The sequence below is a fragment of the Chiloscyllium plagiosum genome, chromosome 12, assembly GCF_004010195.1.
Source record: "Chiloscyllium plagiosum isolate BGI_BamShark_2017 chromosome 12, ASM401019v2, whole genome shotgun sequence".
Lineage (NCBI taxonomy): Eukaryota > Metazoa > Chordata > Chondrichthyes > Orectolobiformes > Hemiscylliidae > Chiloscyllium > Chiloscyllium plagiosum.
The window spans coordinates 43,870,156-43,888,175 of NC_057721.1; the positions used below are offsets into that span (position 1 = coordinate 43,870,156).

An 18,020-nucleotide genomic window follows, 5' to 3' on the forward strand; every position below is an offset into this window, starting at 1 on the left:
CATGACTGCACATATAGGAGATTCATGTGACCAGCAAGCCACAACCTAGCTGGTTGAGATGAATGGTTTAACTGCTGAAAATAGCCTTGTCTTCCAAAAATGTCATAGCTCCTTTAAGGTATTAATAGTTAATATTTCAAATCTGTTGAGCTACTTAAAGTGCTGCCAAGCAAAAACGTTTGAAAGCTAGATGAGAATTAGAGGAAGTTAAACTGGCTGCAGCTAGTCTAGTTTTCTAGTGTGCTATAACTGAACTAATGAGCTGTCACTACTACACAAATGGAAAGTTGACTTTTTGAAACTCAGTTTTAAGATGAGAATAAGCCAACTAATCCCTTTCAAATCCTGACATCCAACAGAACACTGTATTCACTTTGATAATTTGATGACATTGAAAGACAAGAAGATTGCTCTTAAAAAGCCCACCACAGTAACTTTGTCATTGTCAATTCATTCTCATTGCTTTCCCTCTGAAAAAGTGCAATAATTATTTTCTGAAAGGAATACTAAATTATTTCTGAAAGGTATACAAAAAAAGAAAGCCAAGATTACAATGTTTCAATAAGAAAATAACTGCTGCTGGCACAGTTTGTGAAATCTAAATTTTCGTTTTAAACAGTCTATTGATGATGAGTTCAAAAAAGACAGAATTGGGCTTCAATTTAATTGCTGAATTAATTTTTAACTGGCATATTTACCAATATATAAATAAATTGGAATTATACTTTTTTAAAAAATGGTAATAACAGTCTATGCATTCATCTGTGTGGTATATAATTTCAGGGGACCTATTTCTTGTCTCTGTTTTCTGGATGCCACGGGCTTTTGTACATATTCACACCAAGTGCATAACTTAGCCAAATTCACACATGCCATTTTCAGATAATATCTTTGTCTTTATTTTCATGTTCATTGTGGAGAAAGAAAAGGCATGATTTTGGGGCTTATGCAAGCTATGATCATTCCCTTGAGCAAGTGATGATATTCTGGCACAACTAATATCCCATCATCCATTTAAAGAAAGAAATCCTGCTAATATTTCCTTGCTCTCTTTACACAGTGGTGCAGTTCCATGGCTGGTGATTGCTGTTCAGCATCTTCCCCAAATGGCCTATATTCATGTAGAAGCCTTGATCATTAGCAGGGAATTAAACTAGAGAAAATCCCATCTTTATCTGATATCTTTTTACAGCAGGAATTATAGGAATAGAACATTAGAGTAGACTATTCATCTCCTCAAGCCTGCACAACGATTTGATTAGATCGAGGCTGACCTTCATGACATTTCGGAGAAAATTACTGCAGATGCTGGAATCTGTACTGAAAACAACCAACACTGGAGATCACAATGGGTCAGACAGCATCCATGGTGAGAGAGCAAGCTAACATTTCGAATCTAGATGATTCTTCATCAGTTCTCTGATTTGAAACGTTAGCTTGCTCTCTCTCCATGGATGCTGCCTGACATACTGCGATCTTCAGCATTGGTTGCTTTCAGTCTTAATGACATTTACCTGATTGGAGCCCGTATCCTGTGAGACTCTTGCCTTACAAAAATCTCTCCATCTATATTTTTACGTTTTCAATAGGCCCAGCCCCAAAAGCTTTTGGAGAAGAGAGTTGCATGTTTGCACATCCTTTCTTTATTGAAATAACTTCTGACAGTATAAATTTGCCCTTCCCTTGTCTTACATTGTTTTAAAAAAAAAATGACACTGGTGTAGCAGCCTCTGGTAGGGCATTGTAACAAAATATCAAAAGGTCAAAGGACACTTCTGAAATTTAACATAGAATATAAATTCCAGGACAATGGATTACCCTAGAGCCCACCCTTTGTTCCAAGCTTCCAAGGAAATATGTTTTTTCTGCCCAATCAAATTCTTTAAGCTCTTGTAATACCTCAATTATATTTCCTGTTAATTTTCAAATTACAACTCATGGAAAAATTGTCTAAAGGGCTCTCAGGATGTGGTGGTAGTGTCCCTTCCTCTGAGCCCAGAGGTCAGGATGCAATGGTGATTCAGTGGTTAGCACTGCTGCATCATAGTGCCAGGGACCCTTAGGCGACTGTGTGTGTGGAGTTTGCACATTCTCCCCAGGCCTGTGTGGGTTTCCTTCAAGTGCTCCGGTTTCCTCCCACAGTCCAAAGATGAGCAGGTTAGGTAGATTAGACATAGGAGATGCAGGGTTACGGGGATAGGGTAATGGGGTGGTGGAGGGACAGTGAAAACTTGATGGGCCAAATGGTCTGCTTCCACACTTTAGGGATTCTATGATCTTTGATCCAACCTGGGTTCCTGTCCCACCTGCTCTAGAGAGGTGTAACCATCTCTGAACAGGGTGATTAGAAAATAGAAAAATGTTGCCTTGTGGACTCTTGTGGTTGTGGTGGTACTGCCCCTTCCTTTGAAGCAGGAGACCCAGGTTCACACTCCATCTGGTCCAGGTGTAACCATCTCTGAACAGGGTGATTAGGAAACATCTATGTGATTAAATAAATGGTTTACCTGTAATTCAATCTGCAGTAAATTAGATAGCCATAACATACCTCCACAGACATATGGTCTTGTGGTGAAGTGATAGAGCCCGTAACAGTGTTCAGCTTCCAGCCCTGGATTTGTGCTAGAACATTCCTGAATAGGGTCATTAAAAATCTGAATATTCGATCTAAGCAGGCAAGATGATCAGTAGAACTCAAGTAAAATGACAGCACATATCCAGCCAGATTTGTCTGGCTGTATCCAATATGACCTTAACTGACAATATCACAGGGAGGGTATGCAAAACAAATCCAGAAAATGAACAAATGTGAAATAGGAATTGAAATAACTCCACTTGTTTCATCCTCTACTCATGAAAATCTTTCCATCTTAGATGTGCAGTCCAGAAGGATTATAACTCTGATCCAAAAATAATGTGTTTGGGGAGCTAATGTGTCATATTGATGAATTGGCTTGCCAGAAACCTTAAATTTGATCCATGGTCATATATCACGCAATTAGCTTTCAGCCTAATTTCAAAAAAGAGGTGGAACTGATTATTTCAACCACTTCTTGTTTGCATTAATAAGGCAAATGGCAAAAAGTCATTTCCAAACATTAGCTCTGCCCGAAAGAGAAATTAATGAGATTAGACAATTTATTCATCCTAAAGTCAGATTCTTCCAAGAAATAATTTAATGTGGATGTTTGAAATGACTATTTCTTCACAGTATTTAATTTTAAATATAATATGTAATTCTATGCACTTGGTGTCCAAAGCATGTTTTAAAATTTAGATATTTAATATCTTTATGTACATTAGTATGACGTATCAATTCTGAAGAAATGATCTTTTAAATTTGTCACTTTCAGGTAAACAGTGCTAAGTAAGTGCACATTCTCTATATAATGCTGTGCAGAAAATTTTTTCCCTGGAGCGTCGGAGGCTGAGGCGTGACGTTATAGAGGTTTATAAAATCACGAGGGTCATTGATAGGGTAAATAGACAAGGTATTTTCCCTGGGATTGTTCTCATTGGAGTACATTTTTCTATTGCAGGCCATAAAACAAGAGCAGATTCAAAGGGATCATGGATGCGTGTACAAGCCTGGAAAATGTTCCCCTTTCTCACTCTAATCCTTCTGCTCAACTGAGGGGAGAAAAGTGTCATTGCTACACTGACCCAAGTATGCATCCAACAGTTTCCTTCACTGTTTTATTGAGCTTTGAAGAATTACAGCAGTCAAAGAAATTCAAGTCACTGCATTCTGTTTGACAAACTTTATGATTAGGGAGGGAGAAGACCAAGTAAGGTTATGAATCAATTCTATGATATCACGTAAAAGAATACAGTGATGCATTTTAATGGGGTTAATGGCCAAGAAGCTCAAAACCTTGCACCTGTTCCTCAGTTGTCAATTGAGCACTTAGTATCTAATGTGATGTGTGTCCTTTTTCGGCCAGAAATGTGCCACTGTCTTATTGGACATGTTTCTATCATGGCATCTAGGATTGTTACCAAAACCATGGAAACCACTGAATAATAAATTTGAATACTGCATAATCAATTTCTATCTGCTTCTTTCACAATTACATATTGTAGCATAAATTCAATAATGTTGTATCCAGAGCACTGAAAGTTTCATGGTAGTAATTGAAGTTACAGATATATTTCTTAACATTGTGAGGTTGCTTTTACAGCCAGAGTTCTTGGTGAGTGTTTCAGGAGTGCAGCATCATTACATTGACATGGTGTTGCCTGATCATGGCCATGTCTCCTCATAGAAAACTCTACATATAAAACCTCATGTATAGTTCAAGTATTCACTTTTCTGTCTAGGGTGATAGGGTGAACCAACTATCAAGATGGCATGTAAGATGTAACTTCACTATGAATAACCATTCTGAACTCTCCATCTTTGATCTTCTAGGCTATTTAACAGAACACAAGTTTCAGGAACTCATTTCTTTAGTAGACATGTGACAGCCATCTGGTCGAAACATCCTCTCACTTTATTTCAAAACAGATGGTTCTGTGAATACAGAGTTAGCCTTTTGGAGTTCAGGCAGCAGTGGGATAATGCTCCAGCGATGGAACATTGACTTTTTTGGGGTGATATCAAGTTTGCTTGACTGTAAGTTCTGGGGCTGAAGCACAGTTTTCCTATCTCATTTACTTTTTATTAGGGCATCTCCAAAATAACTTCCTTAGTTTAATATGGGGTGATGCCCCTCAAGCTAAGTAACCAAATGCTTCTTTCAAGTGGAGATAAAGGCTTAAAGTCATGCACAGGCTATGGCTAGTTACCAAAATTACCAATGCAATTTCATAGGCTTCACGGAAATGATCTTTCCAGATTTCAACCCTTGGTAGCTTTTCACAAAGCCTGCTTCTCAGCTATGAATTGAAATATCTCTCAGCAAAAGGAGTTGGTAAATCTACCTCAGGCCAATTCCTGTAGTTGTTTCCTTTTCCTTATTTTTATCCCTGATCTGTCCTGTTAAGAAATTCACTGCTCGTTTAGTTCTGACAGTCAAACACTTGAAATCTGTGTGTCTTTGCTGTTCACAAATGCTGACAAGACTGCTAAATGTTGTAAAGGTTTCAGTTCCCATTTAATGTGGAATGTGGTGGTGCAGTGTTCCAGTCACTGGACGAGTAAGAGACAAGGTTTGAATCCGATGATGACAGATGGTGGAATTTGAATTCAGTAAAAGCTGGAATTAAAAGTTTAATGATGTCCACAAAACTATTGCCGTGAAAGCCCAACTGGTTCATTAATGATCTTTAGGATGAGGAAAACTATCAGCCTTACCTAGTCTTGGCTATTTGTGATTCCATGCTTTGAAAAAGGAATGTAATTGGATGGACTAACTGTGTCAACTGAGGAACCAGAAATGACAATGGAAAATTCAGCCCTGTCTTCAAAGATTCCTCCTTACTGATATCTGAAGCTAGTGAGAGCTCTGAGGGAGCTGTCTCGCAAACTAGTCAAGCACTTCTGGGTATGTCCTGACCCACCAGAACAGGTCCAGCTGAGGTGGCACAATGGCATATACTCAGGAGGGAGCTGCCCTCAAATTTCTCAACATTGACACTGGATCTCATGAAGTCTCATGACATCAAATCAACACAGACAAGCAAACAGTCATTTGATTATCACGCAATGCCACCCTTGATTTCCCCCCCGCCCCACCAATCTGCTGCTACACTGGTACTGCTCCATGTTGAACTTAACTTTGAGGAAGTACTGAGGGTGATAAGGCACAGTTATGACTTCTACCAGCACAGAGTTGTCCCAGTGATTCCCATTAATCCCAATTTTGCTCAAGTGCCTTCATGCCATCTTCAGTAAAATGCAGCCTTGATGTCAAAGGTTTTCACTCTCACTTTCCCTCTGGAAATCAGCTCTTTTCTCCATGGTTCAATAGTGGCTTTAATGAGGTCAGGAGCTGAGCTGCCTTGGCAGGACCCAAACTGGGCATCACTGAGCAGGTTATTGCTGAGCAGGTGCTGCATGATAACACTGTTGATGGTACCTTCCATCACTCTACTGATGATCGAGTGTAGACTGATGGGACGGGAGGTGTTGGTGTTTGGCTGGGTTGGATCTTTCCTGCTTTTTGTGAACTTGAAATGCCTGGGCAACTTTTCACATTGTTGGGTAGATGCCAGTGTATCAGTTACACTGGATCAGCTTAGTTAGAGGCAGAAGAAGATCCGGAGTCTCCAGGTCTTTTGTTGGAATGCTGCAAGGGTCTATCGCTTTTGCAATATCCAGTGTCTTGAGCCTTTTCTTGATATTAAATGGAAATAATCAACTTGAAAATCCATGGCTGTTCCTTCACTGCTAATGAGCCAGTATCCTGGAACTCCCTCTTTAACATCTTGGGTGTACCGACACCAAATGAACTATGGTAGCTGAAGAAGGCAACTGATTGCGATTTTTGAGAAGAGCTTTAGCTCAGCTTGTGGTTCTGGATGTAAGTTTGATCCTTGGGCAGGTAGATTTGGTAGAAGGCAGCTGATCACCAAAGTCTCAATGTCAACTAGGGATGGGCAATTAATGATCGCAGTTAATAGCATAACATGAATGAAGATATAATAAACTCTTAAAAGAATTCATTGTAGAATAATGGAGTCAAGTAAACTTAATGGGTCAATATTGTGAACTAAAACTTAACCACAGTCAATAATATGGATTATAGTAAGTCAACAAAGATATTAGCACAAATTCAGATTTACAGTATGAATTCTTTTTGAAAATTAATGCATCTTAGTGAAACATGGAACCATTAATTATAGTAAACACCATTAATATTTCTCTGTTATTACTTCTACATGACTAAACGTCATGAAAAAAATCATTAAAATGTTTATGAAGTCTGCAAATGTAATTTAAGATTTGCATAAAGATTTGTAGCTCAGTTGTCGGTTGCCATACTTGTGGGGATGTTCGCTGAGCTGGGAAGGATTTTGCAGACGTTTCGTCCTCTGTCTAGGTGACATCTTCAGTGCTTTGGAGCCTCCTGTGAAGGCCGTGCTGTGTCTTCCAGAATTTATTTGGTGCGGTCCTGCTGCCTCCAGTTCCAGTTGTTCATTGTAGTGGCCGGTATATTGGGTCTAGGTCTATAGAGTCATAGAGATGTACAGCATGGAAACCAACCCTTCAGTCCAACCTGTCCACGCCAACCAGATTTCCCAACCCAATCTAGTCCCACCTGCCAGCACCCGGCTCATATCCCTCCAAACCCTTCCTATTCATATACCTATCCAAATGCCTCTTAAATGTTGCAATTGTACCAGCCTCCACCACATCCTCTGGCAACTCATTCCATACACGCACCACCCTCTGCGTGAAAAGGTTGCCCCTTAGGTATCTTTTATATCTTTCCTCTCTCACCCTAAACCTATGCCCTCTAGTTCTGGACTCCCCGATTCCAGGGAAAAGACTTTGCCTATTTATCCTAACCATGCCGCTCATAATTTTATAAACCTCTATAAGGTCACCCCTCAGCCTCCGACGCTCCAGGAAAAACAGCCCCAGCCTGTTCAGCCTTTCCCTATCGCTCAAATCCTCCAACCCTGGCAACATCCTTGTAAATCTTTTCTGAACCCTTTCAAGTTTCACAACATCTTTCCGATAGGAAGGAGACCCAGAATTGCACGCAATATTCCAACAGTGGCCTAACCAATGTCCTGTACAGCCGCAACATGACCTCCCAACTCCTGAACTCAATACTCTGACCAATAAAGGAAAGCATACCAAACGCCTTCTTCACTATCCTATCTACCTGCGACTCCACTTTCAAGGAGCTATGAACCTGCACTCCAAGGTCTCTTTGTTCAGCAACACTCCCTGGGACCTTACCATTAAGTATATAAGGCCTGCTAAGATTTGCTTTCCCAAAATGCAGTACCTCGCATTTATCTGAATTAAACTCCATCTACAACTTCTCAGTCCATTGGCCCATCTGGTCCAGATCCTGTTGTAATCTGAGGTAACCCTCTTCGCTGTCCACTACGTCTCCAATTTTGGTGTCATCTGCAAACTTATAACTGTACCTCTTATGCTCGCATCCAAATCATTTATGTAAATGACAAAAAGTAGAGAACCCAGCACCAATCCTTGTGGCACTCCACTGGTCACAGGCCTCCAGTCTGAAAAACAACCCTCCACCACCACCCTCTGTTTTCTACCTTTGAGCCAGTTCTGTATCCAAATGGCTAGTTCTCCCTTTATTCCATGAGATCTAATCTTGCTAACCAGTCTCCCATGGGGAACCTTGCCGAATGTCTTACTGAAGTCCATAAAGATCACATCTACTGTTCAGCCCTCATCAATCTTCTTTGTTACTTCTTCAAAAAACTCAATCAAGTTTGTGAGACATGATTTCCCATGCACAAAGCCATGTTCACTATCCCTAATCAGTCCTTGCCTTTCCAAATTCATGTACATCCTGTCCCTCAGGATTCCCTCCAACAACTTGCCCACCACCGAGGTCAGGCTCACCGGTCTATTGTTCCCTGGCTTGTCCTTACTGCCCTTCTTAAACAGTGTTGATGGAGTCTGTAGGTGAGTGCCATGCTTCTACAAATTCTCTGGCTGTCCTCTGTATAGCTTGTCCTATGGTCGTTGTGTTGTCCCAGTTGAACATGTGGTCCTTGTCATCTGTGTGTGTGGCTGGTTGTGGCATTTAGTGGCTAGTTGGTGTTCTTGGATGCAGATTGCTATTGTCCTATACAGTGTTTCATGCAGTCTTTGCATGGAATCTTGTAACATGATGGGTATCTGGTCTTTTGTCCTGTGAATTGTTGTCGGAGCATGGTTGTGAGGGTATGGGCTGTCATGGATCCCAACAGGCAGAGAAGTCTGCCTGTCAGTTTCAAGGTGCTTTTTATGTAAGGTAGTGTTGCTGGTGAGTTAGGTCGTGGCATGTGCTCATCGCGTTGTTTGTCTGTGAGGCATCTGTGGATGAAGTTCTGGGAATATCCGTTCTTGGTGAATACTCTGTAGAGGTGTTGTTCTTTCTTTCTTAGGTCAGGAGTGCTATAGTGTGTTGTAGCCCTTTTGAACAGGGTCCTAACGCAGCTTCTCTTGTGTGTGTTTGGGCGGTGGCTGTTGTAGTTCAGGATCTAGTTGTGTGTGTGGCTTTCCTGGCGCATTCACTGTTCTGTTTTCTTTGTATGATCACATCCAGGAATGGGAGCTGATTGTTGGGTTCCTCCACTCTCATAAATCTGATCCCTGTGAGCATAGTGTTGATAGTCTGGTGTGTGTTCTCAATTTCTGTTCTCTTAATGATAACAAAAGTGTTATCCACAGATCCAGAGCTTGGGTTGGATTTGTGGCAGGGCTGTTTGTTCCAGTCTTTGCATCACTGCCCCTATTGTTGGCTATTGTTTCTCTGGCTAGAGTTTTGTCAATTGAAGTGAACAGTGCCGTTACATCAAAGGAGACCATTGCTTCGTCCTTGACTGTGTTTATGTTCTTGATGTTGTCTAGGAATTCCTGTGACGATTATATAGAGTGTTTGGATTCACTGATAAGATGTTTCAGTTTTTGCTGGAGTTCTTGGAAGTGCCTCAACAGGTCGAAGGGGTCTGTCTGGTTTGTGTACCTTGGGTAATCCGTAAAATCTTGAGGTGTTGTTGCTTTCTGCTTTCATCTTTTGTAGGTCAGTTCTGGTTATCAGTCCGTTTTTTTTATATTGTGTTCCGTAGTTTGTTGTTTATTCTATTGATTTGGAGGTGCCGGTGTTGGACTGGGATGGACAAAGTTCACCTCCTGATGAAGAGACAGCACCACAAAAGCTAGTGCTTCCAAATAAACCTGTTGGACTATAACCTGGTGTTGTGTGATTTTTAAATTTACTCTATTGGTTAGCTGTGATGTGGGGTCACACTCCCTCTGTAGGTAGGTGTCGGTATCTGCAAGTAGTTTCTCTGCTTTCTGAACATATTCGGTCTTGACCATAATAACCGTCATTCCGCTGGTACTATGGTTATGTTCTTGTCATTTTTTCATGTTTTTAGGGTTTCTCTCTTTTTGCTGTTGAGGTTCTGGCAGCGTGACACAAATCCAGAGAAATATTCAAAAAAGGAATCTCAGGATGATCTAAGTTATGATTATGGATGCACATAACAGACTCCACAGGTGCAGACAAGAAATTGCACAGCAAAAATTGCTAATTTCAAAAATATTCAATATAATCATGGCTGGTCATTCAAGTCAGTACCCTGTTCCTGCTTTCTCCTCATGCTCCTTGATCCATTTAGCCCAATGATCTATATCTAACTCCTCCTGAAAAGCATTCGATGTTTTGGCCTCAACCACTTTCCATGGCAGAGAATTCCATGGGTTCAGCAACCTCTGGATGAAGAAATTTCTAATCTCAATCCTCAATGGCCTATCCCACATCCTTAAACCATAACCCTTAATTCTGGAATCCCAGGTTTCAGAAATATTCTTTCTGTGTGTCTGTGTTAGAATTTTATAGGTTTCTATGGGGAGCCTTTTATTTTTTATCTTCATGAATAATGTCCTAACCAATCCAATCTCTCTGCATACATTAGTCCTACAATCCCCAAGAATTAGGTTGGTAAACCTTTGTTGCTTTACTCCATAACCAAAATATCCTTTCTCAGAGAAGGAGATCAAAGCTGCACACAATATTCCTAGTGTGGTCTTCGCAAGGTCCCATACAGGTGCAGCAAGACAACCTTGATCTTGTATTTAAATCTTATCATTACAAAGGTCAATATACCATTTGTCTTCTTCACCACTTGCTGCACCTGTGTGCTTATTTTTAGCAACTGGTGGACAAAGGCAGCATTTTTCACTCCTCCTTTCCTATAATATTGCCATTCAGATAATAATCTGACTTCTTGTTTTTGCTACCAAAGTGCATAACCTCACATTTATCCTTATTATACTGCATTTGCCATGCATTTTCCCACTGACTCAACTTGTCCAAATCACATTGAAGTACCCCTGCATCCTCCTCATAGCTCACCCTTCCAGGCAGCTTTGTGTCAACTGCAAACTTGGAGATATTACATTTAGTTCCCTCATCAAAATCATTAATTATAAACCAACAATTATAACATCCAAACCACCGGACATCACTGCTAAATTAGAAGGTTATGTTGTGCAATTAATTTTGCATGTAAGTACTCCCAAAGCCTCAGACTTAAATTTTAAAACTAACTTTGCCAGGTGGTATGGTGGCTCAGTGGTTAGCACTGCACAGCACCAGGGTTCAATTCCAGCCTCGGGTGACTGTCTGTGTGGAGTTTTCACATTCTCCCTGTGTCTGCATGGGTTTCCTCTGGGTGCTCTGGTTTCCTCCCACAGTCCAAAAATGTGCAGATCAAGTGAATTGGCCATGCTAAATTACTCATAGTGTTAGGTGCATTAGTCAGAGGGAAATGGGTCTGGGCGGGTTACTCTTCGGAGGGTCGGTGTGAACTTGTTGGGCTGAAGGGCCTGTTTCCACACTGTAGGGAATCTAATCGAATAAAGGTATCACCTTAACATGTTTTCCTGCACTTTCATAGCCAAGATTTTATATATAGTTAATAGTCTATAATTTTAGCATTTATGTTTGTAGATTATCCCCCATGCTTTATACCTATTTTTGATTAATTTTTTCAATGATTAATATATTGTAATGCTATGAAGCAAAGTGTTAAGCTATTTAAATTGCATGAATAAAAAGAAATGTTACGTTGTTCTTCAACATTGAGTTTCTGTCTGTTATTTTGTACTCGACTTTCAAACACATAAACACATGAGATCTTTCTATTGAGTTACTCTTGTTCTAATCTTCCCGCTGCTTTTGATATGAAGGCCTGTGTTTTCCTTGTTGACAGCAATGAATGAAATGAATGGACTAATTGCAAAGAAACCTACCACTTGCTGAAATGAAAATCAAACCTACTGGCACTAGAATGCAGTTCAGACTTATTAAAATGATTTTCAATTGTTCGAAATTAGATATCAAACTGAGAATGTATTTGTGTGTAATGCTGTCTCACTGCCAGCAAACAACACTGTTAATCTTGTGTATTTGTCAAATGGAGTAGTTACAATATCCACCGGTGAGGTATGCTGGCAGACACACTAATGATCCATTAATGGTACAGGAGCAAATGTTCCTGGACAGAAGTCAAAATTCCACAAACTGCTGATTTTTGGCACTAGTTTAAAGATGAAATGAAAACGATCTTTACAATTTCAGCAGGTGGGATTTAATGAGGAGATAGGCTGAATGGATGAATTGCTTTATTCATTCTTACCATGTGATTTTTATACATTTACCTTATAAATTAACAGATTTTATTCAAGTAATAGTAAAGAACAAGATTAGTGCCTGCCTGTGTTGCTGTTAATGATGTATTTGCTTATCGCAAATGACCAATTACCACATCATAACTGGAGTGCATGGCTTCATGGAAAGGCAGGAAAAAGCTGGTGATGTTTAAAGCAGTATGACTTGGTTCATCACTGCCAATAATGGCTGCACAAAATACAGTTGATATAAGAAGGTAGGGTCAGGTTCACCACTACGTTCAAAAAGGGTAGCAAAGCCAAGTATCTACAGACCAATGACTTTAACATCTAGGTGGATACACTTATGGAACTCCTTATTAAGGTAAGATTATGGCAGGTTGTCATGAATGGAAGGGTCTTGCTGTAATTTATTCGTCTTCTTTATGAGTGTGACAGGGAAAATAAATGGGTGTGAGAGAGCAGGAGGTGCTGTTTTGGATTTCAGTAAGATATGGTTTATCTGAAAAGGCTGGCATGGAAAATTAAGATCAGAATAAAGATTAGCACCTCTGTGTCTGGTGGAGTGTTGACTTGTGATTTTAGTTTACTTATCAGAGTCTATTTGCCAATGAGCCAAAACAGGAGAGATTTTCTGAATACAGCAGAAATATTTTGCTACCAAATGCTGTAGGATGATAGTTAACAGTTGGATAACACAAATTACATGCACAACATAACATTACTTATAGCACTGAGGCCTCCAGACATCACTCATGGAAGAAATACCCAATCATCTGCATTTCAGCCAATAGGAAAAGCAATAGTCAGTGGAAATATTGTACAAGGGAAATATAATTGGTTCATCAGTAAAATCAATGAGATAGTAATCCAGGAATTGCCATCAATACAGGAAAACATTCACTGGGGTGTCAGGGCATTTTTGAGGTTCTTCTGCTTGATATCATCATTAATAATCTAGAAGTAGTGATCACAACCAACACATTAAATCTAAGTTCTAAAGTCCTGCCACATTCAGTTGTGAATGGTAGTGGACAATTAAACAACTCACCAGAGGAGGATCCTCCACAAATATCCCCATTCTCAATGATGGAAAAGTTCAACATATCGATGCTAAATATAAGGCTGAAACCTTTGCAACAATCTTCAGTCGGAAGTGCCAAATGGAGATCCATCTCAGCCTTCTTCAGTGGTCTCAGCATCAGAGATATCAGTCTTCAGCCAATTTAATTCACTCCATGTGGTATTGAGAAATGGTTGGAAGCACTGGATAATGCAAAGTCTTTGGGTCCTGACAACATTCCGGCAATAGTACTGAAGACTTGTGCTGCAGGACTTGCTGTTCCCCTAGTCAAGTTGTTCCAGTACAGTTACAACACTGGCATCTACCTGACAATGTGGAAACTTGGTCAGGTATGTCTTGTACACAAAAGGCAGGACATCTCCTTCCCAAACCAATTACCACCCCACTAATCTAATCTCAAGCACCAGTAAAATGATGGAAAGTATCATCAACAGTGCTATCGTGCAGCATGTGCTCAGCAATAACTTGCTCAGTGACACCCCATTGGAGTTCTGCCAGGCCCACTCAGTTCCTGATGTCATTACAGCTTTGGTTCAAATATGGATAAATGGGCTGAATTCCAGAGGTGAGGTGAGAGTGACAGCCCTGACATCAAGGCCACATTCAAACAAGTGTGGCATCAAGGAGCACTGGCAAAACAGGAACCAATGGGAATTGGGGAGCAAACTTTCTGGTGATTGGAGTCAAACCTGGCACATGGGCAGGTAGTTGTGGTTTTTGGAGGTCAGTCATCTCAGCTCCAGGGTGTCTCTGCAGAAGTTTCTCACCATAGAGTTCAAGGCCAAACCATCTTCAGTTGCTTCTTCATTGATTTTTCCTCCATAATAAGGTCAGAGGTGGGGATGTTGCTCAATGATTGCACAAAGTTCACCACCATTTGTGACTCCTCAGATACCGAAGTAGTCCTTGTTTAAATGAAACAAGATCTGGATAATATCCAGGCTTTGGCTGACAGGTGGCAAGTAATATTCTCACCACATAAATATGAGGCAATTTTCATCTCCTATAAGAGACAGTCTAACCACCGCACCTTGACAATCAATAGTGTTACCATTACTGAATCCCCAACTATCAACATCTTGGGGGTTACCATTGATCAGAAACTCAACTGAACTTTCCATAAATACAGTGACTGTAAGAGCAAGAGGTTAGGAATACTGCAGTAAGTTAGTCACCTCATGACTCCCTAAAACCCATCTAAAAGGCACAAGTGAGGAACGTGGTAAAATACACTCTATTTGCCTGGATGATTGCAGCTCTAACACTAATCAAGCTTGACACCATCCAGGACAAAGCAGCTCATTTGTTTGGTATCCACAAGCATCTGCTCTCCCTAGCACTGATGCTTAGTACACACTGCTGCTACTATCTACAAGATGCACAGCAGAAATTCATCAAAGCTCCTTCAACAGCGCCTTCCAAACCCATAACCACTTCCATCTAGAAGGATAAGGGCAGTAGATACATGAGAATACCAATTGCATGTTCCCCTTCAAGCCACTTACCGTCCTGACTTGGAAATATATTGTCGTTCCTTCACGTCACTGATACAAAATCCTGGAATTCCCTCTCTAATCGCATTGTGGGTCAACCTACAGCACATGGACTGCAGCAGTTCAAGAAAGCAGCTCACCACAACCTTCTCAAGAGCAAGTATTGATGGCAATAAATGTCAGATAGCCAGAGATGCCCATGTCCCACAAGTGAATAGAAACAACAAATGCAGAGACTAAATTTTCAGAAGGCACTAAGTTAACAAAGTTGATAAACTGCAAAGCTGAGGAAATTAAGGTAAAACACTATTTGAAAATTGTTGTGGTTCTGTTCGCCGAACTGGGAATTTGTGTTGCAGACGTTTCGTCCCCTGTCTAGGTGACAACATGAGTTCGACTGGGACAACACTACTATTATAGGACAAGCCAAACAGAGAACAGCCAGGGAATTCCTAGAGGCATGGCACTCATCCACAGATTTAATCAATAAGCACATCGACCTGGACCCAATATACTGCACAGACCCAATATACCGACCACTGCAACGGACAGCTGGAACTGCCAACGGGAAGCGGCAGATTCAAACCACTACAAATGGCAGAGGAAACATCACAGAAGCGCTTCACAGGAGGTTCCCAAGCACTGAAGATGTCACCTAGACAGGGGACGAAACATCTGCAACACAAATTCCCAGCTCGGTGAACAGAACCACAACAACGAGCACCTGAGCTACAAATCTTCTCACAAACTTTGAACTATTTGAAAATACTCGAGATTTGGGCAGATAGGTGGCAGCAGAAATTCACAGTTAAGAAAAGCCTGGCTATTTCACATTGGGAGAAGAAATTGAGATGAGACTATTACTTAACTAGAAAGAAGATGCATGAAAAATGGTTCATAATAAATGGATATTTGGCAACAGTATGCAAATCAATCCCATTCCCCCCTCGCTCTGCCCCCCCCCCCCCTTACACAGACACACACAAAAATCATGTTCTTGCATTTACTCAATGTCGATTCCCCCTTTTCAACCATGACCTGTTATATGCGCATCAGCAATTAGCCTCAAATGTTCACCCCATAATTGAAAGTTTCACTTCCTGGTAGCTTATTATTTGACACAAGGAATCCAACAGGAGACATTCCTTGTGTTGCCAAGATGTGCAGGAGTTTAAGAAAGGCTCATTCCTTATGTCAGATGCTGATGACATTTTAAGAAGGCACCATCCACACCAAGAGTTCAATTTTGTACTCAACATTTTTGGAGGTAAACTTCTGAGGTTTCAAAGGTTTACTTACAAATTGACATCTACATTAATTATAACAGTATATTCCGTACCAATGTTACACTGCTGTGAATTATAATCTATATCTTATGAAGGAAAGTAATAATTAAACCATTTTATTTAGCTCTTAGACATAAGCAACTCAATCAAAACAGGGTGAAGAAGTATGCTTGATGATTGCCTTCTGTTTAATACAATCACATTTCCAGTACCAAGTTAAAGCTTATTGGCCAAAACACTGCCTGGTGCTGATATGTTGCTAATGCTGTGATTAACATTGCCATGCACTGCAAATCACAACTCAACCTTAAGCCAAAATATAACATACTGCACAGTAGTCACAGCAAAGCTTCAGGACTGTGCCCTCAATGACATTGATTGAAAAATTTTGGCTGAATTTATGCATCACACCACAAATCACCATGTGGTAGAGAATGATGACAAAGTTACCTCATGACCACAATGTTGCAGCTGGAACTCCTTACCTCAAAAACCATGTGACTGAGTCTAAATTTATTCCCACTAGATCAGCGGGTGAGAAGGTAACAGATAATGTGAATGTCACTGTCCGTGGAGCACAAGGTTAATTGAGAATCATTCTGCATGCAAACAGGAACACTAAAGGGGGATACACTTCTCATTTTTGTAAAACTTTTGACCATTTATATTATTTTACCACTTAACAGTTTAAGTTCTTTTAAATAATCTGGTGACATGACTGAGAAGTCTAAATGCTGGCTGAGAACTGCTTGGATTCTTCAGTGGCTGATCATAGCAGTGTTTTGGGGTAAGTATAAATATGACCATCTGTCTGATAATGAACACATCAATTTACTGAACTGCAGACTTTTTTTTGGTTTTCTCTCCAGATGCCTTGAATGAGATGAACAATATAGAGCAAACAGGGCTGTAAATAGAACTAACTCAGAATATGATATGCCTTCCACTTGTCTACATTAGTGCAGTCTAAATGTAATTTTTCTTGCCAAATGATTTCCTAATCTACAAAATGTCACTGACAGACTTCCTGCAGTATAATTGTCAAATTCAGGACATGACTCCATGGGTTCCTCAGGATAGTATCAAAACCCCACAATCTTCAGCTGCTTCTTCGATAATCTTCCTCCCATCATAAGGTTACAAATGGGAATTGCAACCATCAGCGAACAATGTTAACATCTTTTGTGACTCCTCAGACTCTGAATTAAAATATGTCCAGGTCAGAAAAACCTGGTAAACATCCAAGTTTAGGTTGATAAGTGGCAAGTCCTGATGAAGGGCTTTTGCCCAAAACGTCGATTTTCCTGCTCCTCGGATGCTGCCTGACCTGCTGTGCTTTTCTAGCACCACTCTAATCTAGACAAATGGCAAGTAATGTTAATGCCAGACCAGTGCCAGGCATGACCATTTCTAACAAGGGTCACTGTAACCTTTAATGGTCGACTAATTAACATCCTTGTCAGAAACTGAAATGGGCCGATCATATAAATATGATACTGTGGTTTCAAGAGCTGATCAGAAGCTGGAAATTCTATGACAAGTAACACCCCATTTTATCCCCAAAGCCAGACTCCAAAGAGGTAAAAACAATGACTGCAGATGCTGGAAACCAGATTCTGGATCAGTGGTACTGGAAGAGCACAGCAGTTCAGGCAGCATCCAACGAGCAGCAAAATCGACGTTTCGGGCAAAAGCCCTTCATCAGGAATAAAGGCAGTGAGCTTGAAGTGTGGAGAGATAAGCTAGGGGAGGGTGGGGGTGGGGAGAAAGTAGCATCAAGTACAATAGGTGAGTGGGGGAGGAGATGAAGGTGATAGGTCAGGGAGGAGAGGGTGGAGTGGATAGGTGGAAAAGGAGCTAGGCAGGTCGGACAAGTCCGGACA

At 40.6% G+C, this 18,020-nt stretch overlaps 2 protein-coding genes across 4 annotated transcripts in view; both read left to right on the top strand.

Moving 5' to 3' along the window:
• Window positions 1–4,044, top strand: part of LOC122555504 (immunoglobulin superfamily member 2-like) — a 34,832-nt gene extending 30,788 nt beyond the window's left edge. Inside the window, exon 4 of the mRNA XM_043701529.1 lies at window positions 3,540–4,044. Coding sequence (XP_043557464.1) covers window positions 3,540–3,634 — 95 coding nt within the window. The 3' untranslated portion in view covers window positions 3,635–4,044. The remainder of the gene's footprint in view (window positions 1–3,539) is intronic.
• Window positions 4,045–16,665: 12,621 nt separating this feature from the next.
• LOC122555180 (prostaglandin F2 receptor negative regulator-like) overlaps window positions 16,666–18,020 on the top strand; it is a 131,271-nt gene continuing 129,916 nt past the window's right edge. The window contains exons 1-2 of one of the 3 annotated variants that reach the window (XM_043700918.1): window positions 16,666–16,679; window positions 16,824–16,924. In XM_043700918.1, coding sequence (XP_043556853.1) covers window positions 16,852–16,924 — 73 coding nt within the window. In that variant the 5' untranslated portion in view covers window positions 16,666–16,679; window positions 16,824–16,851. Of the gene's footprint in view, window positions 16,680–16,702; window positions 16,925–18,020 lie in introns of those variants that run through there. The other 2 variants (XM_043700917.1, XM_043700916.1) reach the window with 2 other exon arrangements.